At 41.8% G+C, this 27,333-nt stretch overlaps 1 protein-coding gene across 1 annotated transcript in view; it reads left to right on the forward strand.

Annotated features, from left to right (window-relative positions):
- Positions 1-27,333, forward strand: part of LOC122559938 (synaptonemal complex protein 2-like) — a 263,416-nt gene that overhangs the window by 160,408 nt on the left and 75,675 nt on the right. The window contains exons 14-15 of the mRNA XM_043710047.1: positions 15,040-15,141; positions 23,073-23,133. Coding sequence (XP_043565982.1) covers positions 15,040-15,141; positions 23,073-23,133 — 163 coding nt within the window. The remainder of the gene's footprint in view (positions 1-15,039; positions 15,142-23,072; positions 23,134-27,333) is intronic.

A 27,333-nucleotide genomic window follows, 5' to 3' on the forward strand; every position in this document is an offset into this window, starting at 1 on the left:
GAACCTTATCAAACGCCCTATTGAAGTCCATGTATATAACATCTACAGCCCTTACCTCATCAATCAACTTTGTCACTTCCTCAAAGAATTCTATTAAGTTGGTAAGACATGACCTTCCTTGCACAAAACCATGTTGCCTATCACTGATAAGCCCATTTTCTTCCAAATGGGAATAGATCCTATCCCTCAGTATCTTACAGCAGCTTCCCTACCACTGACATCAGGCTCACCATTCTAAAATTATCTGGATTATCCCTGCTACCCTTCTTAAACAAGGGACAACATTAGCAATTTTCTAGTCCTCTGGGACCTCAGTCATGTTTAAGGATGCTGCAAAGGTATCTGTTAAAGCCCCAGCTATTTCCTCTCTCGCTTCCCTCATGGGAACCTGGGATAGATCCCATCCGAACCTGGGGACTTGTCCAGCTTAATGATTTTTAGAATAACCAACACTTCCTCCCCCCTTATGCTGACTTGACATGGAGTAATCAAACATCCATCCCTAATCTCAATATCCATCATGTCCCTCTCATTAAGAATCTCACCCATTTTCTCTGACTCCACGTGTAACTTTCCTCTTTTCTTGAGTGGGCCAACCCTTTCTCTAGTTAACCTCTTGGTCCCTACATATGAACAAAAGGCTTTGGGCTTTTCCTTAACCCTGTTTGCTAAAGATATTTCATGACCCCTTTTAGCCCTCTTAATTCTTCATTTCAGATTGGACCTACATTCCCGATATTCTTCCAAAGCTTAGTCTGACTTCAGTCGCCTAGACCTTATAGAATATAGAACATAGAAATTACAGCGCAGTTCAAGGCCTTCGGCCCTCGATGTTGTGCCAATCTGTTGAAACAATCTGAAGCCCATCTATCCTACGCTATTCCATTTTCATCCATATGTTTATCCAATGACCATTTAAATGCCCTTAAGATTGACGAGTCTACTACTGTTGCATGCAGTGCATTCCAAACCCCTGTTGGTCTCTGAGTAAAGAAGCTACCTTTGATATCTGTCCTGTTTCTATCACACCTCAATTTAAAGGTATGTTCCCGTCACCATCCGAGGAAAAATGCTCTCATTGTCCACACTATCTAACCCTTTGTTTATCTTGTATGTCTCAATTAAGTCACCTCTCAACCTTCTTTCTAACAAAAACAGCCTCACATCCCTCAGCCTTTCCTCATAAGATCTTCTCTCCATACCAGGTAACAAACCAGTAAATCTCCTCTGGACCCTTTTCAAAGCTTCCACATCCTTCCTATAATGTGGTGACCGGAACTGCATGCAATACTCCAAGTGCGGCTGCACCAGAGTTTTGTAGAGATGCAGCATGAGCTCATGGCTCTGAACGCAGTCCCTCTACCAATAAAAGCTAACACACTGTATGTCTTCTTAACAACCGTATCAACCTGGGTGGCATCTTACAGGGATCTATGTATATGCACACCAAGATCTCTTTGCTCATCCACGCTATCAAGAATCTTACCATTAGCCCATTACTCTACATTTCTGTTGCTCCTTCCAAAGTGAATTACCTCACACTTTTCCATATTAAATTCCATTTGCCACCTCTCAGCCCAGCTCTGCAGCTTATCTATGTCCCTCTGTAACCTGCAAATCATTTAGCCCTGTCCACAACTCCACCGACCTTAGCGTCATTGCAAATTTACGAACTCATCCTTCTACGCCTACATCCAGGTCATTTATAAAAATGACAAACAGCAGTGGACCCAAATAGATGCTAGCGGTAAACCACGAGTAACTGAACTCCAGAATGAACATTTCCCATCAACCACTACTCTCTGTCTTCTTTCAGCTAGCCAACTTCTGATCCCAAACATTAAATTACCCTTAATCCCATGCCTCCATATTTTGTGAAATAGCCTACCTTATCAAATGCTTTACTGAAATCCATATACACTACATCAACTGCTTTACCCTCAACCACCTGTTTGGTCACCTTCTCAAAGAACTCAATAAGGTTTATGAGGCACAACCCATCCTTCACAAAACTGTGTTGACTATCCCTAATCAACTTGTTCCTCTCTAAATGATTATAAATCCTAACTCTTATAACTTTGGTTGTCAAATGTTGCTTTGTGGGTAGAGCTTAGGAATTAATAAGCAATGTGTGATAGCCCCCCCAAAACAGTCAGTGGGCAATTCAGTGAAAGGTGCCCAAAAATAGTAATTATATTAGGAGATTTCAACTACTCAACATTAATTGGGGTAATCATTGTATGAAAGGTTTAAAGGGATAAATTTCTTGAAGTATATTCTGGAAAGCTTTTTATATCAACACGTTGATGATCCTACTTTGTACAATGGAATAGTGGACCTAATTCTGGGGAATGAAGTGGCAGTAGGCAAGCGTTTTCGTGATAGTGATCACAATGCCACGTGTTTTATGCTTTTTATGGAAAAGGAAAAAGATGGTCTGTCAAAAACAGTTTTGGATTGGGAAAAGCAGATTTTATTAATACTTGGCAGAATCTGATCAAAGTAGACTGGGAACAGCTGCTTCGGAGTAAACCTGCACCAGAACAGTGGCAGGTGTTTACAAAGATATAAGGGAGACCACATGCCCAACATGTTCTCTTTAGGATGATTAGTAGAGAAGAGGGTCCAGAGACCCTGGATGTCAAAGAGTATTCAGAACTGAATAAAAAGGAAAAGAAGCATATAACACATGCAAAGGGTGGAAATAAATGAAGGCAAGGAGGAACTTAATAAGAAATTAGGAGAGCAGAGAGGGGGCATGTAGTAATACTAGTGGGCAAAAATTAGGGAGTCTACAAGTATGTTAAGAGGAAGAGAGTAACCAAGTTGTTAGCACTGCTGCCTTACTGTGCCAGGGACGACCTGGGTTCTATTCTAGCCTTGGGTAACTGTGTGTGAAGATTGCATATTCTTCCCATGTCTGCATGGATTTTTGCCGGTACTCTGGTATCCTTCCACAAAGATGTGCAGGTTAGGTGGATTGGCCATATTAAATTGCCCCATGGTGTCCAGGTATATACAAGCTAGGTGGATTGTTGATGGTAAATGTGTGGTTGTGGGTATAAGGTAGGGGGCTGAGTCTAGGTGAGTCGGTGCAGACCAAATGGCCTCTTTCTATACTGCATTGAATGATTCTAGAGGAGGACCCATTAGGGACGAAGAGACTAATCTTTGTGTAGAGCCAGAGGATATTGGTCGACTGTTCAAATAAGTATTTCACATCTCTGTTGATCAGGATAATGAGGATGTTGGTACAGAATTTGAGAAAATCATGGACTGTTCTTGAGCAGTTTATTTTTGGCAGTACCAGAGGTTTAGTGGGTTTAATAGTGGACAAATCCCCAGGTCTGGATGAGAGATGAGAGAGGTAATGATGGGGCCCCTGCCACATTTTTAATTCCTTTCTGGACTGGAGGACATTTTATGTGGTTCCACTTTAAGCTTTTGGTAAGAAATGGACCAGGGCAAGCCAGACGAATGAGTCGAGCCACAGTGGTAGAAAAACGTATGGAGAAAATGTGATGGAGAAAGTTCATTTTCATTTCCAAAGGCAAGGTTTGGATAGTCAGCATGGCTTTGTCAAACGGATAATGCCTAACAAAGAGGTGACCAAGCGTTTAGATGAGGATAGTACAGTTGATCTGGTTTAAATGGATTTCACTAAGGGATTCCACAAAGTCCCATTTGGGATACTGATAAAAAAGTTAAAAGCACATGAGATCCATGATAGCTTGCGACATTGGATCCAAAATTAGCTTTGTGGCTGGAGACAGGGGCTAATGGTAGAAGGCTGTTCGTGAGAATGGAGACCAGCATTTAGAATATCACAAGGATCAGTGCTGGATCTCTTATTCTTAATGCTGTATATAAATAATGTAGATGAGAATTATAGTGGGGTGATAAGCAAGTTGCAGGTGACATGAAGATTAGCCAGATGGTTGACAGTGAAGAAGGAGGTCTAAGGTTAAATGAGGATTTAGAGTGATTGATCATATGAACAGATCAGTGGCAGATGGAATTTAACCCTGATAAGTGTGAGGTGATGAACTTTGAAGAAGTAACAAAACAGGGAATGCTCAATGAATGTTAGAATCCTCAGCAGTTCAGAGAAACAGAGGGATCTTGACATGTTTGTCGACAAATTTGTGAAGGCGGCAGGGCAGTTTAATAGGGTAGCTAAGATATACAGAACACTTGCCTTAGCAGTTGAGGCAAAGTTAAAGGGAAGTTACATTGGAGCTGTGCAGGTCTATGGTTCAGCCACAGCTGGATTTAGATTCTTGGATCATTGGTTTGGTTCTGCTAACTGAAGGATGTGATTGCACTGGACGGTGATTCACTCGGATATTGCCTTTATTGGAGCATTGAAGAGAGGTTGGAGGAGCAGAGAAGGTTGATGGGGGACCTGAGAAAGGTGTGTAAGATTGAGGGCATGGACAGATTGGATAGAAAGCAAGCTAGGTCCTTTAGTTTAATAAGAAACAAGTATAATTTTAAATTGAAGGGTAGGTTGTTCAGAGGGGACTTGAGGAAATTGTTTTCACCCAGACGGTGATAGTGGTCTGGAATGCAAGGGATATTTGAGATAGGTAACATCACAACCTCTTATAAAGTACTTGGATGAACCCTTGAAATGTCATAATATGAGTGTAATGTAGGAAAGTGCAACCAGTATATATTTAATGTATTCTTGGTAGTTGATGGGCCAAGAGGGCCATAGTCTGTATTGTATAATTCTAGGTTACCCTCTCCACCCTGTCCAGTGCAATTCTTATAATGTGGATTCCAGAACTGGTACACTATTGTTTAGCTGTGGCCTAATCAACTTTTTATACATTTCTAGCATCATCTTGATATTCTTGAATTCTGTACTTCAGTTAATAAAGACAAGTATCCCATTTGCTGCCTTAACCACATTAACTACCTGACCAGCTACCTTAAGGAGCTGGTGTAAAGATATACCAAGGTTCATCTGATTCTGTGCTTCCCGGGCCTTCCCATTCATTCTCTTGTATTGTTTGTTCTGCACAAGTACATCACCTCACGTTTGTCCAGATTGAAATTCATTTGCCACTGATCATCCCATCTGATCAGCCTATCTGTGTTCTCCTGTAATCTAAGGCTATCCTTTTCACTATTTCTCGCCAACCAAAATTTTGCATCATCTCTGAATTTACTCATCTAGATAGATGTCACAAACGGCAAAAATCTGATCACTTCATCCTCTGTTTTCTGCTACTCAGGCAATTTTGGATCTTATTAGCCAAATTTCTTTTGATTTCATGGGCTCTTACCTTTGCTGTCAGTCTCCCATGCAGGATATTATCATAAGCCTTGCTGACGTCCAAGTAGACCTTATTAAAAGAATTTCCCTCACTTACACACGTGATTGCCTCTTTTAAATATTTTATCAAATTGATCAGACGTGGACCTCCCCCTAACACAACCATACTGACTGTTCTTGGTTAATCCCTCCCTCTCCAAATGCAGATTAATTCTGTCCCTTAAAATTGTTTTGAAATACTTTCCCGACCACTCAGGTTAGCCTAGTTAGCCTATAGTTTCTGAGTTCACTTCTTGCTCCCTTCTTGAATAGTGGTGCATGTAATATTCTTTGCAATCTCTTTTTTAGAACAGTGTTCAGTTTTGAGTCCCTCACTGGATGGGGCAAGTCGGTACGGGTGATGTTGCCATAGTCCTGGTAGACCAGAGGGCTGCTATCTCACTAGTGAGAGATGACTGGTGATGGTTTCACATGACGGTTACTGTGCCTTAGGCGAGTAGAGAGGTTGAGAACATAGAACAGTACCGCACAGTATAGGCCTTTCGGTCCTTGATGTTGTGCCGAACTTTTATCCTCCTCTAAGATCAAACAAACCTACATACTTGATTTTACTATCATTCACGTGTCTATCCAAGGGTTGCTTGAATGTCCCTAATGTATCTGATTCTACTACCACTGTGGGCAGTGCATTTCATGCGCCCACCACTCTGTGTAAAGAACCTATCTCTGACATCTCTAGTCACCTTAAAATTAAGCCCCCTTGTGATGGCCATTTCCACCCTGGGGGAAAAAGGCTCTGGCTACCTACTCTATTTGTGCCTCTCATCATCTTGTACACCTCCATCAAGTCTTCCCTCATCCTTCTTTGCTCCAATGAAAAAGGTCCTAGCTCCCTCAACCTTCATAAGATCTGCCATCCTGTCCAGGCAGAATCCTGGTAAATCTCATCTGCATCTCTGTAAGGCTTCCTATAATGAGGTGACCAAAACTGATTCCAATGTGATTTAACCAGGACTTTATCGAACTGCAGCATACCTTGCTAATGAAAACCAACACACCATACATATTCTCAAAGATTTCAATAAGGTTTGTGAGATATGACCTGCCCCTCAAGAAGCCATGCTGACTATCTGTAATCAAGCTATGCTTTTTATAATAATCATAAATCCTCTCTAATAATTTGTCCACTACTGTTTATTACCAGAATCTTCTCTAATAATTTGTCCACTACTGACACAAGTGATTGGTCTGTAATTACCAAAGTTAACCCTATTCCTTTTCTTGAACAAGTGATAACATTTGCCACCCTCCAAACATCTGGTACTACTCCAGTGGAGAGTGAGAATGCAAAGATCATCGTCAAAGATGCAGCAATCTCTTTACTCACTTCGTGTAGAAACCTTGCGTATCCCATCTGGTCCAGGGGACTAATCTATTCTCATGAGTTTCAAGATTCCTAGCACATCCTCCTTCTTAACATCAAACTGTTCAAGCATATCAGTCTGTTGTCTGCTGTACTTACAAATGACAAGGTCCCTATCACTAGGGAATAATGAAGCAAAGTATTCATTAAAGACCTCCCCTACCTCCTTCGACTCCATGCATAAGTTCCCTCCAATATCCCTGATTGGCCCATCCTCATTCCGGCCATCCTCTTGTCCCTTACTTAAGTGTTAAATGTCTTCAGGTTTTCCTTAATTTAACCCGCCAAGGTTTTTTCTTCTCCCCTTCTAGCTCTTCTCAGGACTACTTCTTCACTTCCTTGCTGGCTACCTTGTAACCCTCTAGAGCTCTGTCTGATCCTTGCTTCCTTCTTCCTCTTGACTAAATGTTCCACATCTCTTGTCATCTGTGATTCCTTCACCCTACCATCCCTTCCTTGCCTCAGTGGGACAAACCTAACCAGCATTCACAGCAAATGTTCCTTAAACAACCTCAAACATTTCTATTAAGCATTTCCTGAGAATATCTGTTCCCAATTTATGCTCTAAAGTTCCTACCTAATAGCATTGTAATTTCCCCTTCCCAATTAAATATTTGCACATACTGTATGCTCCTATCCCTCTCTATGACTACAGTAAAGGTCAGGGAGTTGTGCTCACTATCACTGAAATGCTCTCCCATTAAGAAATCTGATACCTGACCTTGTTCGTTGCCAAGCACCAAATCCAATATAACCACCCCTGTAGTCGGCCTATTGCGTCAGGAATCCTTCCTGGACACACCTGACAAAGTCTACTCCATCCAAATTATTTGCACTAAGGTGATTCCACTCAGTATAAGGTAAGTTGAAGTCACTCATGACAACAACCCTGTTACTTCTACACCTTTCTAAAATCTGCCTCCCAATGTGCTCATCCATGTCTCTGTTGCTATTCAGGGATCTGTCGAAAACTTCCAATCAAGTGACTACTCCTTTCCTGTTTCTGACTGCCACCTAGAGTGATCCAGTAAACAAACGCTCCTTAATGAGCTCCCTTTCTGCAGCCATTATGCTATTCCAAATTAATAATGCCACTCTCCCATCTCTTTTACCTCCCTCCCTATCGCTGCCTGTGTGATATCCAAGTCTCCGTAATGGCCACAACGTTGTAGCTTCAAGTACTGCTCCATGCTCTAAGTTCATCACCCTTATTCCTGACACTTCTTGTGTTAAAATAGACACACTTCAACCCATCATACTCACTGCAATTATGTGCTATCAGTTATCTAAACTTCCTCACAGATTGTCTGCACACTGTATCTGCCTGTTCACTAGCTACCCCATCCTCTGATCTGTAGCTCCAGTTCCCATTCTCCTGCCAAAGTAGTTTAAACTCGCCCAAAGAGCTCTAGCAAACCTCCCATCCAGGATATTGGTACCCCTCCAGTTCAGGTGCATCTCATCCTCAGAAGGTATCCCAATAATCCACATATCTGAAGCCCTCGCTCCTCCACCAGCTCTGCAGCCACCTGTTCAGCTGCACTCGCTCTCTGTTCCTAGCCTCACTAGTCTGTGGTGCCAGTAGCAATCCTGAGATTACTAGCTGCTTGTCCTGTCTTTTAGCTTCCAACCTAATTCCCTATATTCACTTTTTAGGTCCTCATCCCTTTTCCTAGCTATGTCATTGGTACAAATATGTACCACAACCTCTGGCTGCTCACCTTAAGAATCCTGTAAACTTGATCACAGACATCCCTGACCCTGGCATCCGGGAGGCAACATACCATCTGGGAGTCTTGTTCGCAACCATAGAATCTCCTGTCTAATCCTCTAACCATTGAATCTCCTATCACTATCGCTCCCCTGTTCTCCCCCCTTCTCTTTAGGCCCCTGTGGCTTTCCACTGGTCGGTAGTTCCTCACCAACAGTATCCAAAATGGTATACTTACCACATATATACTTGAGTAATAGTCAATCTCATGTAAAAATTGACCCCTATTTTTGGCCAAATAATCTGGAATTTTCCATATTTCTAATGTAAAAGTCGACCCTAGTTCTTCACAGCTAACAGATCAATGTTTACGAATCAGTGTGCCGCCTGTCATGTCCCGCTCCAGAATTCCAGTGTGCTAGTTGTTCCACTCTGCTCCCGGTCTTTCAGTCCACTGGCTGTTGTGTTGGTTCCACTCCAGGTATTGAGAATTACCATAATTCGTTTTTTTTTCTCTTTATTCGTTTAGAGATCAGTTGGACTTCTGCTAATGATACAGTATGAGTTTTGATGGGCATGAATTTCAGCCCGTCAAAAATAGTGTCTATGTAATAATCGACCCCATACATTTAACATTAAAAAGTAGTCAGAAAAATTCAAATATTACTCAAGTATATACGGTATTGTTGAGCGAATAGCCTCAATAGGCTGCACTGACTGCCTATTCCTTTTCTCTCTGCTGACAGTTACCCAGCTATCTTTATCATTAATAAAATTATCTTATTTAGGCTGAACAAAGATAAATACAAGTATATTAATAATAAATTGTTAATTGCTTTGCTTAAGCTATTAGCTTGGTGTCTGGTAGTGATTATTTGAAAAGTCTGGTTAGGAATCATTGGAGCAAATTTTAAGGATATTGAGTATTTTAATTTCATTGCATTGTGAATAAAGATATGAGGAAACTAATTTAATTTGGCTCTCTGTCTCTGTGTTGTAGCATAATTATGGCTACCTGACTACTCACTGATATTCAGTGGCTCAGTGGTTAGCACTACTGCCTCATAGCGCTAGGAACTCAGGTTCGATTCCCACCTCAGTGACTGTGTGGAGTTTGCACATTCTCCCCGTGTCTGTGTGGGTTTCTTCCAGGTGCTCCGGTTTACACTCACAGTCCAAGATGTGCTGGTTAGGTGAATTGGCCATGTTAAATTGCCCATAGTGTTAAGTGCATTAGTCAGAGGATAATGGGTCTGGGTGGATTACTCTTTGGAGGGTCGGTGTAGATTTGTTGGGCTGAAGGGCCTGTTTCCACATGAGATAACCTAATATAACTATCATAGTTATAAGATGTAAAGCAAGGCGAGAAGAGAAAAATGAATTTGGTATAAAGTCATTTGAGAGGAGTAGGGTTGAACTCAGTATTAAAGAGCAGAAGGGGAGAACAATGAATTCAGTATAAAGCAGTAGGTAAGAAGAGTGGTGAAATCTGTACGACAAGCATGAGGGGAGAACAGTGAACCTAGTATGATGAAGTGAGAGAGAAGAGCAGTGAACTTGGTATAAAGCTGTGTGAGTAGAAGTGGTGAACTCGTGGAGAGTGCTGGTAGGCTGGTGAAATAGTGGGTTTTTAAATAGCTCTAAATTAGAAAGCACTGAGAACAGATTCAGGTGAGTACTTCTACTTTTACTAATAGTAAACTGATGTTGTCCATTAGCTTTCACAAAATACAGTTGGAACATTTCGCCCTTTTGTGGCACAATAGTAGTGTCACTATCCCTGGACTGGGGGGCCTGGGTGCATGTACCACTGTTCCAGAAATGAGTAACAATATAATTGAACAGGTTGATTAGAAAATTAAGTTAAATAAAAAGTTTTTAACAAGTAATAGTAGGAACTTCAGACTATAATGGGAGTGTTTAGTAAAATGGTCCTGAGCAAAATTAATATTCTTTAAAAGGAGTAATTAACAAGCTTAAGCTAATGGGAAGTCACGACAGTAGAGCTTGTATCCTTGATGTGCGCTCTGCATTATATGGGAAGCCCTGGACACTTCCAAAGACCCTGTGGAAAAGCACTGCAGGTCAGGCAGCATCCGAGGAGCAGGAGAATCGACGTTTTGGGCAAAAGCCCTTCATTAGGAATCAGAGTCCCTAGCAATCATGCATGCAGGATTTGTGTGCAGCTACAGTTACTGACTAACTACATTTGAGAGCTGGAACTGCTGGTTGACTCATGTGGAGCATCTACAATGCTGAGATTATTGAGGGTTGCAGGATCAATAGTGGTGGCCATACCACAGATAATGACTGACCAGGCAGAAAGCGGATGGGTGACCACAGGCCAGTACAGAAAGACAGGTGATGAAGAAGACCCCTTTTGGATCTTTTGGGGGGAGAAAACCCCTCGGCATGGCTGTGTCAATGGCACCCTGGGGGTTGCTGCATAAGATAGGAGGAAGAAGACTGGCAGGGCTACAGTGCTAAGGAATTCAATAATGAGGGAAACAAACATGCATTTCTGTGGTTGCAAAAGATGGTATGTTCTCTCACTAGTTGCAGGGTCAAGGATACCTCAGAGAGACTGTAAAGCATTCTGAAGTGGAGAAATTGGTCATGGTACACATGACATCAACTTTAAAAAAAGATGATGTGACCAGCTATTTCCTATGCTGTCAGGAAGTGTTTAAATTAAAATGGCAGGGGAATTGAAACCTGAGAAGGGAGACAGAAAGGAGGTACAGAGATAAAATTGAAAGACAGAAAAATAAGGAACAAACATTGCAGGTTTAAAAACATAAGATAAAAAGCAAATGAGACCATAGTACTAAAAATAATGCTAACAAGGCTAACAAAGTACAAAAGACAAGTTAAAGGCTTTGAGCTTTATTACATAAACCATTCACAAAAGATAGATGTATTAACAGCTCAAAGAGATGTACATTATGATGGTATAGTTACAGTTATGGAATGGGAAGTGAACATCCAAGGATGTTCAGGAGGGATGCACAATTAGGGAAAGGAGGTGGGGTAGCATTACGAGTAAAGGACTGTCACAGTGCTGCAGTGAGGGAGAATACTTTCGTGGAAAATCATGATGTGGAAGCTTAATGTGGTAAGATAAGAAATACTAAGACTGTGGAGCAGTATGTCTGTAGCAGCAAATGGAGGGTGGCAAATATAACCAGATATAACCAAAGATGGCAATTAGTAAAAAAGACAGAAGAAGCAGCTGTTTACAGACTTAACACCCTGTAGAAGGGAAATACTGGAGTACTGTAACAGTTGTGATAATAGAACATTTAGAAAGCTTTAATAAAATTAGTCAGCAAGAGGTTTGTGAAACAGAAATCATTATTATCTAATCTACTGGACTTTTGTGAGGATGAAACTAGTAAAATAGATAAGGAACAACCAGTAGATGTGGAAAATTTGGCTTTCAATGAGACTTTTGATAAGGTCCCACATGAAGAGATTAGTGGACCAAATTAAAACACAGGAGGTTGGGGGTAATATACTGGGATGGGTTTAGAATTGGTTGACAACCCAGAAACCAAATGAGAATAAATACTTATTTTTCATCCAGGCTTTGTCAGTGACTAGTGGTGTTTTTTTTTTAAATTATTCATTCATGGGACGTGGATATCACTATTTGGGCAGCATTTATTGCCTATTCCAAGTTGCCTTTAAAGCGGTGGTGAGCTGCCTTCTTGAACTATAGACGTATATCTTCTGTAGGTAGACCCACAATTCCAGAATTTGTTCCAAGTGAAGGAATTGTGATAAATTCCAAGTCAGGATGCTGAATGGCTTGAAGGGGAATTCACAGGTGTTGGTGTTCCCATGCTTCTGCTGCCCTTGTAGGTAGAAATGGTTGTGGATTTGGAACGAGCTGTCTAAGGACCAAGGAGATCAATTCTTGAAGTGGAGTGTGTTTCATCACATCCTTGACATGTGGCTTTTAGGTGTCAGTAAAACTTTGGGTTTTGAAGATATGAGTCACTCACTGTAAAACATTCAGATTCAGTGATGATAATATCATTGAACATTGCGGGGTGCTATTTAAACTAACTTGTTATGATCCTGGAGAGATTGATAAATTTTAAAAGGATACTTAAATTCCTAGAGGCTGGCTGGACCACACAGGATTTCATGTTTTAAAACTTTTACTACAACAAACAAACCAAAATCAACATTGACTAAACATTACTCAAGTTGGTAGTTAATACACTAAAGTCCAAAGGTCATTTCTTACTATGGTTTATAAAAATGGATGTTTCTTAATGTGGCTGAGAACCATATTTCATGTGTATATATTCTGCTGTACTGTTACCAGAAATGTAGTCTTGATTTTATTCAAGACCCAACTTCCCTCCCATTTATTCAACAGATTCTGTCAAACAGCAAGGCACCATCTAGTGGCAACTTAGTCTTTAAATTTTTACAGGGTCCATATATTCCACACTTTCCCACCAGCATTCTGCTGTCACATCAATAGTTTCCCTGATTTCTCTCTGTTTGTTTCCAGGGTCAGAGAGATTAGTTCTGATTAAAGCAAAGCGACCAATTTCTGTCCTTCTGTCCAGACAGATGAGGAATTTTTTTTTGTTATGGGTTAGTGAATCTATGAAATTCTTTCCTGCACTGTTATGTATACTAAAGGCTGAAATAGATGGATTGCTCCTCATAGCAGGGATCAAGAGTAAGGGGGGAAAGTCTTTTTTATTTGCTTGTAGAGCGTGGGCATCGCTGGCTAACCAGCATTTATTGCCCATCCCTAGTTGCCCTGGAGAAGGTGATGGTGAGCTTCCTTTTTGAACTGCAGCTGCCTCTGTGGTGTAGGTAGACCACAATGCCCTTAGGAAAGGATTTCTAGGGTTTTGACTGAGCATCAGAGAAGGAGTGGCAATACATGTCCAAGTCAGGATGGTGAGGTTGGAAGGGAGGTTGCAAGTGATGGTGTTCCTCTGTATCTGCTACCCTTGACCTTCTGGATTAAAGTGGTCATGGGTTTTGAAGATGCAGATCTGGTCACCATGCTAGAGGAAGGATGTGTGGAAGCTTTGGAGAGGGTGCAAAAGAGGATTGCCGAGATTGGAGTGTATTAGCTGTAAGGCAAAGTTGGACAAACTTGGATTGTTTTGCTGGAGCGTCAGCAGCTGAGGGATGACCTGATACATGTATATAAAATAATGAGAGATGTGCATAGTCTGAGTCTTTTACCCAGGGTGGACATGTCAGATGCTGGGGTCCATTGCTTAAGGTGACAGGGGAAAAGTCAACAACAGATTTGCAAAGCAAGTTATTTTTACACAGAGGGTAGTACGTGCCTAGAATGCATTGCCAAGGATTGTGGTAGAAGCAGAGATGATAGCAATGTTTAAGAGGCACTTACATAGACAGATAAACAGGTACGGAAAGAGGGAAATGGACCATGTGCATGCAGATGGGATTAGTTTAGAATGGAATCCTGGTTGGCACAAACGTGTTGGGCTGAAGGATCAGTTCTTTTGGTTCCTGTGCTATACTGTTGGATGTTCTATGTTCCTGTGTTAGGGACCAGACCAAACCCTCTCAAAATATAACCCTAGACCATAACTGAAGAGCTTATGCTTGAAATGTCGACTCTCCTGCTCCTTGGATCCTGCCTTTCTGGATGTGCTTTTCCAGCGCCACACTTTTGGACTCTGATCTCCAGCATCTGCGGTCCTTACTTGATTTTAAGCAAGCATATTTTCTCTACAGTTAAAATGCAAACAAAAGAATGAATAATATATATAACTTTAACTCTATTGGAAAAGTTAACAGAATAATAAATTATTTAACAACAAAAAGCAATTGTTTCAATATAGTACCATCCCATAATCAAGCCCTGGGAAGAGCAAATTCAGTAAAATAGATTGTCTCACATGGAATGTTTCTCCAGCCTCGGAGAAAAGAACACCAAGAGAACATTCTGGCAGGGAGAGAGCATTCAGGCTTTTTGCTCTGACAGAGAGATGTATCACAGCCTCCACAGCCATCTTCAAAACCCCAACAGTTGAAAATCAAACTAAAACCCTTGTTCTGTGGAGCCTGACTCCACCCATTCATGCTGCTTTATTGTTCTAACTTTAAATAAATTTCCAGGGCCTCACAAGCTGTTCTTTATTGGCTGGGAAGAGATAGCTCTGCATTTCTTTTTTTCAACCTCTCTTCATAAAAAAAGGACAAAATGGACCTTTTGAAGCTATGGTATTGGCATATGTGTTCATAATGAATAATTATATTTGTATTTAATAACATCTGGAAATAAAAGCTAGTCCGTTGGCAACTGTCAACGCTGTAAAGGCCTACCTGGTTCACTAACGTCCTTTAGGGAAGCAATTCTGCTATCTTGAGTCTGGCCTACATGTGATTACAGACCCACAGCAAAATGGTTGACTCTTAACTGGCCCCTAAAATTTCCTGGAAAGCAAGTCCAATTGCATTTATGATTGGGCAACAAATCAATGTTACTGTCAAATGCAAGAAAAAGTATCTAGTTTGTTATCAGGTCATTTTTTTTTTGGCTGTAGGAATTTGTTAAAACAATTACAATGGTAAAGTTCAGTTAGTGTCTTGATGTTTTAATTATTTTAGCTGAAGATGCCATCTGATGATAAACTGGAAGAGTTCTGGATTGATTTCAATGTTGGTAGCCAAAGCATATCATTTTATGTCATTACTGAGGAAGATGATGAGGTAAGTGTATTATAATAATTTGACTGGTAAGTGCTGTAATTGGCATGCACACAAAAATAAAGTGTCAATTAAATAATGTGATGCTCAAAAATTCTGATCCTAGCAAAATTGATTACCACTCATCAGTGAATTAGAGTGATTAGCTGTTGAAAACCCTGGACTGACTGCTCCTCAGTGGAAATGTGGATTAATTAGGGTGAGGACTGGTCTTGAAGCATGTGATGGAAAGGGATTTAGCTAAGGCAAGAATAGCAGCAACGCTTGACAGTATGAACTGCAATAAAATGAACCGTAATCTTTAAGGAAGACTGGTTTCATAAAACATAGAACAGTACAGTACAGTACAGCACAGTACAGGCCCTTTGGCCCACGATGTTGTGCTGAGGATTTATATTAATCTAAGATCAATCTAACCTACACTCCCCTCAATTTACTGCCGTCTATATGCTTGTCCAGCAGTTACTTAAATGTCCTTAATATCTCTGATTTTACTACCACCGGTGGCAGTGCATTCCACACATTCATCACTCTCTGCATAAAGAACCTACCTCTGACATCTCCCCTATGCCTTTCTGCAATCACCCTTCGTGACAGCCATTTCTGCCCTGGGGAAAAGTCTCTGGTTATCCACTCTATCTATGCCTCTCATTACCTTGTACACCTCTAACAAGTCATGTCTCTTCCTCCTTCTCTCCAGTGTGAAAAGCCTTAGCTCACTCAACCTCTCTTCATAATGCACCCAATCAAGGCAGCATCCTGGTAAATCTCCTCTGCACCGTCTCTAGAGCATCTACATCCTTCCTATGATGAGGCGACCAGAACTGGACACAATATTTCAAGTGTGGTCTAACCAGAGCTTTGTAGGGCTGTAGCAGAACCTAGCGGCTCTTAAACTTAATCCCCCCAGTTAAAACATCATATGCCTTGTTAACAACCTTATCAACTTGGGTAGAACTTTGAGAGATCTGTGTATGTGGGCCCCAAGATCCCACTGTTCCTCCACGCTGCCAAGAATCCTGTCTTTAACCCAGTATTCAGCATTCAAATTCGACCTTCCAAAATGAATCACTTCGCATTTACCCAGTGTGAACTCGATCTGCCACTTCTCAGTCCAGCTGTGAATCCTGTCAGTGTCTTGTTGTAGCCTGCAACCGACCTTGACACTATCCATAAGACCACCGACCTCTGTGTCATTGACAAACTTATTAGCCCACTCTTCCACTTCATCCAAGTCATTTATAAAAACTACAAAGAGCAGAGGCCCAAGAACAGATCCCTGCGGGACAACGCTGGTCACCGACCTCCAGGAGGAATGCTACCACTCACTGTCTTCTTTCAGCCAGCTAATTCTGTATCCAGACAGCCAAATTTCCCTGTATCCCATACCTCATAACTTTCTGAATGAGCCTATAGTGGAGAACCTTATCCAATGCCTTACTAAAATCCATATATGTCACGTCCAGTGTTCGACCATCTTCACCTTGTCTCGTCACATCCTCAAAGACTTGTGAGGCATGACCTGCCCTTCATAAAGACGAAAGTGAGGACTGCAGATGCTGAAGATTAGAGTGGTGCTGGAAAAGCACAGCAGGTCAGGCAGCATCCGAGGAGCAGGAAAATCTACGTTTCGGGTAGGAGCCCTTCAGGAATTCCTGATGAAGAGCTCCTGCCTGAAGCGTCGATTTTCCTGCTCCTCGGATGCTGCCTGACCTGCTGTGCTCTGCCCCTCATAAAACATGCTGACTATCTTTAATCAAACTATGTTTTTCCAAATAGTCATAAATCCTATCTTTTAGACTCCTTTTCAGTACCTTGCTTACCACAGATGGTAAGACTGACTAATGTATAATTCCCAGGGATTTCCCTATTCCCTTTCTTGAACAGTGGATCAACATTCGCCTTCCTCCAATCATCTGGTAGTACCTCTGTGGAGAGTGAGGATGCAGAGATCATCTCCAGAGGCTCAGCAATCTCATTCCTCTATTCCCATAGTAACCTTGAATATATCTGGTCTGGCCCTGGGGAATTTTTCTATCTTGATGCTTCCCAGAATTTCCAGCACATCCACTTCCTTAATATCAATCTTTTCAAGCCTATTAACCTGGTCCAAGGGTTTTCCCATTATCAACAAGGTTCATCTCTAGTGAATACTGAAGCTAAAACCTCATTAAAGGCCTCCCCTACCTCTTCAGGCACAAGTTCCCTCCATGATCTCTGATCGACCCTACCCTCTCTCTGATCAATCTCTTATTCATACAATCTCTACAGTGTGGAAACAGGCCTTTCGGCCCAACAAGTCCACACCAACCTTCCAAAGAGTAACCCACCCAGACCCTTTCCCCTATATTTATCCCTGAACAATGCATCTAACCCACACAGCCCTGAACACTATGGAAATTTAGCATGGCCAATCCACCTAATCCTCCCACATCTTTGGATTGTGGAAGGAAACCAGAGCACCTGGAGGAATATGCAAACTGCACACAGTTAGTCACCCGTGGCTGGAATCGAACCCAGGTCCCTGACTCTGTGAGGCAGCAGTGCTAATCACTGAACCACCGTGCCATCCCAAAGTGTGTAAGTGTAGAACGCCTTTACGTTTTCCCTATTCCTTCCCACAAAGACTTTTTTTGTGCACCCTCCCAGCTCCCCTAAGTCCATTTTTGAGTTCTGTCCTAGCTAACCTATAATCCTCTAAAACTGTGCCAGATCCTTGTTTCCTTAACCTTAAGCAAGCTTACTTCTTCCTCTTGATGAGAAATTCCTTTTCTCTTGTCATCCAAAGCTTCTTCACCTTCCCATTCCTTGCCTGTCTCAGTGGGACAAGGCTATCCAAGACTCGCAACAAGTGCTGCTTAAACAACCTCCACATTTCTGTTGTGCATTTCCCGTGGAACAATTGTTCCCAGTTTATACTCCACAGCTCCTGTCTAATAGCAGTATAATTTCCTCATCCCGATTAAATACCTTCCCATACTGTCTGTTCCTATCCTTCTCCATGGCTATGGTAAAGGTAAGGCAGTTGTGGCCTCTGTCACCGAAATGCTCTCCCACTGAGATCTGATACCTGGTCTGCCTCATTGCCTAGCACCAAATCCAATATGGCCTCCCCCCAGTTGGCCTACCTCCGTATTGTGTCAGGGTTCCTTCCTGGACACACCTGAAAAAATCGGCTCCATCCAGACCAACTCTGTTACATCTGCAGCTTTCCGAGATCTGTTATCCAATCTGTTCTTCTATCTTTCTGCTGCTATTGGGGTGTCTATACACCTAATAAAGTGGCAGCTCCTTTCCTGCTACTGACTTCTACCCATACTGACTCAGTGGACAAACCCTCATCAACAACCTCCTTTTCTGCAGCTGTGATGCACTCTAATTAACAATGCTCCTCCCCCTCCTCTTTTACGTTCTTTTTAGAAGATCGAAACCCTGGAACATCCAGCAACCATCTCTGCCCCTGTGAAATCCATGTCCCCATTCTGGCCACAACATCGTACTTCCAGGTACTGATCCATGCTCTAAATTCATCACACTTATTCCTGACATTCTATATGTTGAAACAGGCACACTGTAACGTATCCCTTTGTCCTATCAACTATGTATCCTTCGTGAAAAACTCTCTGCATTCTATTTCTGCCTGATCAACAACTACCCTCTCCTCAGATCTTAGCTCTGGTTCCCACCCCCCTGCCAAACTAGTTTAAACCCTCCTGAAGTGCTCTGGTAAATTTTCTGCCCAAGGCATTAGTGCCCCTCCAGTTTAAGTGCAACCCATCCTTCATGTACAAGTGCCACCTTCCCCAGAAGGTACCCAAATGATCTATGTATCTGAACCCCTCCCTCCTGCACCAGCCCTGTAGCCACATGTTTAGCTGCACTTGCTTCCTGTTCTTCACCTCACAAGCACATGGCACTATAGACACCCCAATAGCAGCAGAGAGATGGAAGAACAGATTGGACAACAGATCTTGGAAAGGTGCAGATGTAACAGAGTTGTTATGGGTGACTTCAATTTCCCCAATTTTGATTGGAACCTCCTTATTGCAGATGGTTTGGATAGAGCTGATTTTGTCAGGTGTGTCCAGGAAGGATTCCTGACACAATACATCGATAGGCTGATTGGGGAAGGCCATATTGGATTTGGTGCTAGGCAACGAGGCAGGCCAGGTGTCAGATCTCTCAGTGGAAGAGTACAACTACCTCACTTTTACCATAGCCATGGAGAGGGTTAGGACAGACAATATTGACAATATTAACCCTCAGATTACTACTCTGCTCATCCTGCTTTTTAGCTTCCAAACTAACTTCCTGAAATCACTTTTTGGATCCTCCTCCTTTTTACTGGCTATGTCATTGGTGCCAACGTGCACCATGACTTCTGGCTGCTCATCCTCCCCCTCAGAATTTTGTAGACTCAATCAGAGACATCCCGGACCCTGGCACCCGAGAGGCAACATACCTTCCAGGAGTCCCGTTTGCGACCACAGAATCTCCTGTCCATTCCTCTAACTCTCCTGCCACTAGCACTTTTCTATTCTCTCCCCTTCCCTTCAGCGCCAGAGACCTGGCCACTATGGCTTTCTCCTGGTAGGTCATCCTCCCCAACAGTATCTAAAATGGTATACTTATTACTGAGGGGACAAGCCACAGGGAATCACTGCACTGTCTGTCTGTTCCCTTTCCATCCCCTGACTGTAATCGATCTATCTTTTGCCTATACTTAAGTTGAGACTATCTCCCTGTAACCCCTCTCTAGTATCCCCTCTGCCTCCCAAATGATCAAAGGTTTAACCAACTCCAGCTCCAGTTCCAATTCCCTAACGTGGTTTCTGAGGAACTGGAGTTGGGTGCACTTTCCACAGATGAAGTGGTAACCCTTACCTCCCACATCCTAGAAGGAGCATGCAACTGCATTAACATCCATTCCCACTGTTCTGAATTCCCAAAGAGGCTATTGAACAAAACTAGTAACCTTACTGAAACTGTTTTATTGGGTTAGAGGAGGAGGATGAGTGGGAGAAATTACCTAAGTAGTGTTTTGGGTAAATATATTACCTCACTTACTCAACAGTCCCATGTCTGCTTCTGCTCAGTAGGTGCTCCATCTATTTATGAGGTAAATAATTAAAGGATTAATTAATCTTCCCAGCGGCTCCTGATCCTCGTTCTCACCGCTCCCACTGCTGCTCCAAATATGAAGGCACCTGATCCCACGAGGTAACTTTTTAAAGGAGGAATTTACCCTCCTGGCGATCCCTGGCCCTCGCTCTCACCACTCCTGCTGCTGCTGCAAAAATGGAGGCTGCTGTTCCATACGAAACAACAGATTCCGTAGGAGATTTCAGAAGAGATCGGGGTATATATTTGAAAGTGATGAATTTAGAGAGCTTTGGAGATATAAAATGGGTGAATGGGACTAATTAGGTGGCTCTTTGAGGAATCGGCATAGACAATGATAGGTCGAATGGGCTCCTTCTGCCAGACTAAACATGATATACGCTTAACTGTACAGGTGAGGCTATAATACTTGATGGGTATTATGTATTATCTTTTACCAAGAGAATAAAATAATAGAAGCAGTAATGGTGTAGTATGAGATGGCAATGCCTAGAATATATAAGATGCCTGGTTCATATGCCTTGCATCCCAGGTTGATAAAGGAAGTGGGATTTGTGTTAATGGATAGGGTTGCTACAATCTTCAGTAGAATCATAGGTGGTGCCCAAAGATTTCAAATATGACACTCTTGTTCAAGATGGATGTAAATTCAATCTTAGGGTTGCCTGAAAAGAATTATTGAAACCTTTTCTTGGATATTCCCTTGTGTGACAGACAAAAGGCATGGAATGGGCTCAACACTTAATTAAACAAGTCTTTCTTTATTTAACTTGAAGTACCAATGCAACATTTACTTCTCACTTCATTAACGACTTCAACTTTAACTCACTTTATTTAACTTCACTTTGCCTTAGTTTTAACTTAATCCACATTTAACCCTAACTCTACCTTTTAATGGTATAAGTTTGGCTTGAATCAAATGCTAACCTGATTTGAGTGAACTGGTCCCCAAACCATTGTTGCACAACATCAACCCAGGTTCTATTCTTGTAGACACAGTGAAGCCTCCTATAAGGCTGAGAAGCAGTGAACCATAACAGTACCACAAGTCTCTAGCCTCTCTTTAAGAGCTCCATAGTAAAAGTGTCATGTCCACTGAAAACACACATAATAAACCACATATCTATTTATTCTGATGTCAAAATGCCAAAATAGCCAAGAATGGCATGACCCATCAGCTCCATGATTGTCCCCATGCCCCCAGAAACCTTAGCTTGGATCATAGTCTGCAAGATGTAGAACAGCTGTGGATATATGTCACATAATTGTTCTTAACCTTGAAGAATTGCATGCCTAGATTGCACCGACTTAGAATAAATAGTTTTAGGTATGGCTTCTAAATAAGAAAACTATCTCCAACCATGTGAAAGAGCTTTATGCCTGCAGGAGTGTCCCATGTTACCTTTCTCTCCTACTTGTTTGTGTAGTAGATATAAGCACAAAAAGATCTGACAGAAAAAGAATCTCCTGAGAATGGGAAACCTGGGAATGGGACTATTGAGGAGGTTATCAAAACTCACTTGTAAGAGGATATTAATGATGGCGATTGTTCCATTCAAGGTGGACAAAATTAATGTGAGCTTGGTATAGTTCTGGTTCCTGTAGTGTTGGAGTCAAACAAATCATCTTTATTCTCTGAGGAAGAGGGACAGATTAGCTGGGTGGTACTGTGAGGATCTCCGTTCCTACCTCTTGTGACCTTAAGTGTCTAACAAATTCCAGACTTGTGTACCTAACCCCAGGAACCAAAAAAACTGCTCAGACGTCAGGAGGAGAAAAAGATGACTGAGGAGGTAGCTTCATGTTAAAATCATGAACCCAGGCAGCAGTGCAGAAGTGTATACCTCATTGAGCTCACGTATGGCATCAACGAGTTCTACTTTTGACAGGAAATGTGATGCTGAAGACCCTTTGGATGGTTTATTTTATAGATGGGACTGTAGCAGTGTGCTCCACTGGTCATTGAGGAAGAGTATTTTTACACACAGTTTGGACTGAGTGCTTGTAATAGAAACAGCAGCCATGAGACTATATTCTCTGAAGCACTGTGAGTTCATGCTCAACAAAATGGAAGGGTCCATGGAGCAATAAAGTCCTCCTTATTTGTTAATTTCCAGAACTTTTTTTGACTTTAGAGAATGGCATCTCATTCTGTTTTCAACTCCATCGTGCTGCTGTGATTTAGAAGTCCTTTGAAACCTTCCCATTGACATTAAAATCCTAGAGATCCTGAATCAGCAATAAGCCTAATAGTGCACTTGCCATCTCTCACTGTGTGCAAATTCTTAACCTGTCTCTTTCCTATGCTAATGAAATGTTGACTCTAGATTTGGGTGTGGGGTTATGTTTTCTGTTCTTATTTTCCAGATGCCCAGCATCCACAGCTTTTTGTTTTTTATTAAGTTAGAATGTGAATTTATGCAATTCCTTATCTCATATTTTAAGGAAATGCCAGAAAAATATACCAAACTGCTTTAATTGTGAAACAAGACTGATTGAAATAACTGCTAATGCTGCATGATACTTACACCCCAAGAATGACAGTGGTAATCACTGATGGAGTTTAATACTTAGCATTTTAAATATTTTGACGTTGAGAAACAAAGATGGCTAACATCTTAGGTAGGAGTAGCTTTTGCAAAGTTTGAAATAATCAAGCAGATTTGAGGTAAGCAGGGATAGGTTGTAAATAGTTTGCAGGATTTTCAAAGCTAGTATTCGGTGGATTATTCTAGTTGTTTTGGAAGAAGGTTTGTGGTTAAATATCATGGATTGTTTCAAAACCCAGGGCAAATTTCTTCTTTTAATTCTAGGAACCAATGTGGGAAACTGTCTGTTTACCTGAAGAGGATGTAGAAAGTTACAGTGTTGAAGGTAAAGATGATCAAATATTGATTATGCATCTATTGCATGCGTTCCAAGTCATATTCCTGCTTTGCCATCTATATTATTTTGGAGGTTAACTGGACTGTGATATGTCTTAAAATTTAGCTTAACTGATTGTGGACATGCCCTGTATTTTCTGAAATGCAGTCACTGCTGTAAGGAACTTAAGGGCACAATTTTGATATGATTTGGGTATATTTCTCTGCAGAAATAACACACTTAAGCAGTGACTGCATTTTAGAAAATACAGGGCAAGTCGTTGGCAGAGAAACAGGCCTTTGCTGTCGAAGAATCACCAAAATGCACAAATCTCATTTACCTGCACTGACCGATAGCCTACTGTGCCCTGGTAGTTAAGAGCTCATCCAGATGCTTCCAAATGTTGTGAGAATATCTGAATCCATCACCCTTTCAGGCAGTGTGTTCCATATTTCTACTATCCTTAGAACAAAATGCTTTCCTCAGATCTTCTTGAAACACTTAGTTGTCATCTTAAATTGTGCCCTCTGGCATTAGAAATTACTGCCATGGGAATGATTCTTATTAGAACATAGGAACATGAGGACAAGTAGCTGGATTAGGCCATCTGGCCCTTCAAGCCTGTTCTGCCTTCAATAAGATCGTGGCTGATCTTATTGTGGGCTCAGCTTCACTTAAGTGCCCTCACACCATAACGCTTAATTCCTTTATTGTTCAAAAAATTAACTATCTTAGCTTTCAAAACATTTACTGAGGAAGCCTCAATTACTTCATTGAGAATTCCATTGGTCCACAACCCTCTGGGTGATGAAGTTCCTTCTCAATTCAGTTCTAAATCTTCTCCCCTTAATTTTGAGCCTATGACCTCTTGTCCTACTTTCACCCTTGAGTGGAAACATCCTCTGTAATTCTATCCTATTAATTCCCTTCATAATTTTATATGCTGCTATAAGACTCCCCCGCCCCCCCATTCTCCTAAATTCCAATGAATATAATCCCAGTCTACTCAGTCTCTTCTCAGAAGCCAACCACCTCAACTCTGAAATCAACTCTAGTGAACCTCTTCTGCACCCGTCCTAGTGCCAGTACATCCTTTCTCAAGAAAGGAGACCAAAACTGTAAGGAGCATCCGGGAGGGCAGTATGTAAATAGTCCAACTCAGGAAGGGGCCATACTGATTCTGGAGCTTCGAAATCGAAGTTTCGGGCCAAACCCCTTCATCAGGCTGAAAGGCTTTTGCCCAAAATGTCAATTTCGAAGCTCCTTGGATGCTGCCTGAACTGCTGTACTCTTCCAGCACCACTAATCCAGAATCTGGTTTCCAGCATCTGCAGTCATTGTTTTTACCAAGGGGCCATACTGAACCTGGTGTTGGGGAATGAGCTCGGACAGGTGGTTGGCATTTCAGTAGGGGATTACTTTGGGAATAGTGATCGCAGTTCTGTAAGTTTTAAAATATACATGGACAAAGATGAGAGTGGTCCGAAAGGAAGAGTGCTAAATTGGGGCAAGGCAAACTATAGCAAAATTCGACAGGAGCTGGGGAATGTGGATTGGGAGCAGCTCTTTGAAGGTAAATTCATATTTGATATGTGGGAAGCTTTTAAAGAGAGGTAGATTAGAGTGCAGGACAGACATGTCCCTGTGAAAATGAGGGAAAGAAATGGCAATATTAGGGAACTGTGGATGACAGGGGAAATTGTAGGACTAGCTAAGAGGAAAACAGGGAGCATATAGAAGGTCTAGGCAACTGAAAATAGATGAAGCTTTGGAACAAAATCAGGAAAGTAGGGCCAATCTGAAATGAGGAATTAAGAAGGCTAAAAGAGGTCATGAAATATCGTTAGGTTAAGGAAAATCCCAAAGTCTTTTATTTGTATGTAAGGAGCAAGAGGGTAATGAAAGAAAGGGTTGTCCCACTCAAAGACAAAGGAGAGAAGTTGTGTGTGGAGTCAGAGAAAATGTGTGAAATTCTTAATAAGTACATTGCATTGGTATTCATCGAGGAGAGGGACATGATGGAATTTGAGGTTAGGGATAGATGTATGATTACTCTAGGTCAAGTCGGCATAAGGAGGGAGGAAGTGTTGGGTATTCTAAAAGGCATTAAGGTGGACAAGTCCTCGGCGGGGGGGTCCAAATGGGATCTATCACAGGTTACTGAGGGACGTGAATGGGGAAATAGTTGGGGCCTTAACAGATTCTTTGCAGCATCCTTGAACATTGGTGAGGTCCCGGAGTACTGGAAAATTGCTAATGTTGTTCCCTCATTTAAGAAGGGTAGCAGGGATAATCCAGGTAATTGTAGACCAGTGAGTCCAATGTCAGTGGTAGGGAAGCTGCTGGAGAAGATACTGAGGAATAGGATCTATTTACATTTGGAAGAAAATGGGCTTATCAGTGATAGGCAACTTGGTTTTGTGCAGGGAAGGTCATGTCTTACCAACTTTATAGAATTCTTTAAGAAAGTAATAAAGTTGATTGTTTAAGGGAAGGGCTGCAGATGTCACATACATGGTCTTCAGTAAGGCTTTTGATAACGTTCCCCATGGTAGGGTGATGGAGAAAGTGAAGTCATATGGGGTCCAGGGTGTACTAGTTAGATGGATAGAGAACTGGCTGGGCAATGGGACACAGAGCAGTAGTGGAAGGGAGTTTCTCAAAATGGAGAACCGTGACCAGCGATGTATCACAGGGATCTGTGTTGGCACCACTGTTGTTTGTGATATACATGAAAGATCTGGAGGAAGATATAGGGTGGTCTGAAAAGCAAGTTTGCAGATGACACTAAGATTGGTGGAGTAGCAGATAGTGAAGGAACTGTCAGAGAATGCAGCAGAATGTAGATGGATTGGAGAGTTGGACAGAGAAGTGTCAAATGGAGTTCAATCTGGGCAAATGTGAGGTGATGCATTTTGGAAGCCAAATGGTAAATGGAAAAGCCCCAGGGAAATTTAACATACAGAGAGATCTGGGTGTTCAGGTCCATTATACCCTGAAGATGGCAACGAAGGTCGATAGAGTGGTCAAAAAGGCATATGGCATGCTTTCCTTCATCGCACAGGGTATTGAGTACAAGAGTTGCAGGTCATGTTACAGTTGTATAAGACTGGTTCGGCCTCATTTGGAATACTGCGTACAGTTCTGGTCCCCACATTACTAAAAGGATGTGGATGCTTTGGAGAAAGTGCACAGAAGGCTCACCAGATGTTGGTGGGTGTCTGGGACGCATTGCCAGCAGAGGTGTTAGAGGCGGGCACGATAGTGTCATTTAAGATGTGTCTAGACCAATACAGAAATAGGCTGGGAGCAAATGAATACAGATCCTTAGAAAATAGGTGACAGATTTAGTTAGAGGATCTGGATCGGCACAGCTAGGAGGGCTGAAGGGCCTGCTCCTGTGTGTAATTTTTGTTGTTCTTTGTTTGTTCTGATCGCAGTACTCTAGATCTGGCCTCACCAGCATCTAATGCAGCTGCAACATAACTTCCCCTCTTTTGAATCAATGAAGGACAAAATTCCATTACCTGTTGCACCTGCAGACCAACCTTCTGTGACTCATGCGTAAGGACACCCAGGTTCCTCTGCACAACAACATGCTGCAATTGTTTATCATTCAAGTGGTAGCCCTTTTTTTTACTGTTATTCCTACCAATATTGTACTCCATCTGCCAGACCTTTGCCCACTCACTGAAATTGTCTATGTCCTTTTGCAAAGTTTCACAGTCCTCTCCACACTTTGCTCTACCACTCATCTTTGTGTCATCTGTAAACGGTGACAGACTACACGTGATCCCCAAATGATCTACATAAATTATCTCCATTCTTTGCTTCCTGTTAGTTCCGATCCTCTATCCATGCTAATACTTTGCCTGTAACACCATGGATCCTTAACTTTGGCACCTTGTCAAATGCCTTTTGGAATTCTAGATACACTACATCTACTTGGTCCCTGTTGTCCACTATACTCGTAATGTCTTCGTTGAATTCTAGTAGATTAGTTAAGCATGACGTGCCCTTCATGAACCCATGCTGCGTCTGCCCAACGGGACAATTTCTAACTAGATGCTTGCTATTTCTTCCTGGTAATAGATTTGATAATAGATTCAAGCATTTTCCCTACTACATAATTTAAGTTAATTGGTCTATAGTTCTCATCTTTTGTCTACCTCCTTTTTGGATCTAGCTTGTCATTAGGCCTCTCGACAA

Source organism: Chiloscyllium plagiosum, chromosome 20 (genome assembly GCF_004010195.1).
Source record: "Chiloscyllium plagiosum isolate BGI_BamShark_2017 chromosome 20, ASM401019v2, whole genome shotgun sequence".
Classification (NCBI taxonomy): domain Eukaryota; kingdom Metazoa; phylum Chordata; class Chondrichthyes; order Orectolobiformes; family Hemiscylliidae; genus Chiloscyllium; species Chiloscyllium plagiosum.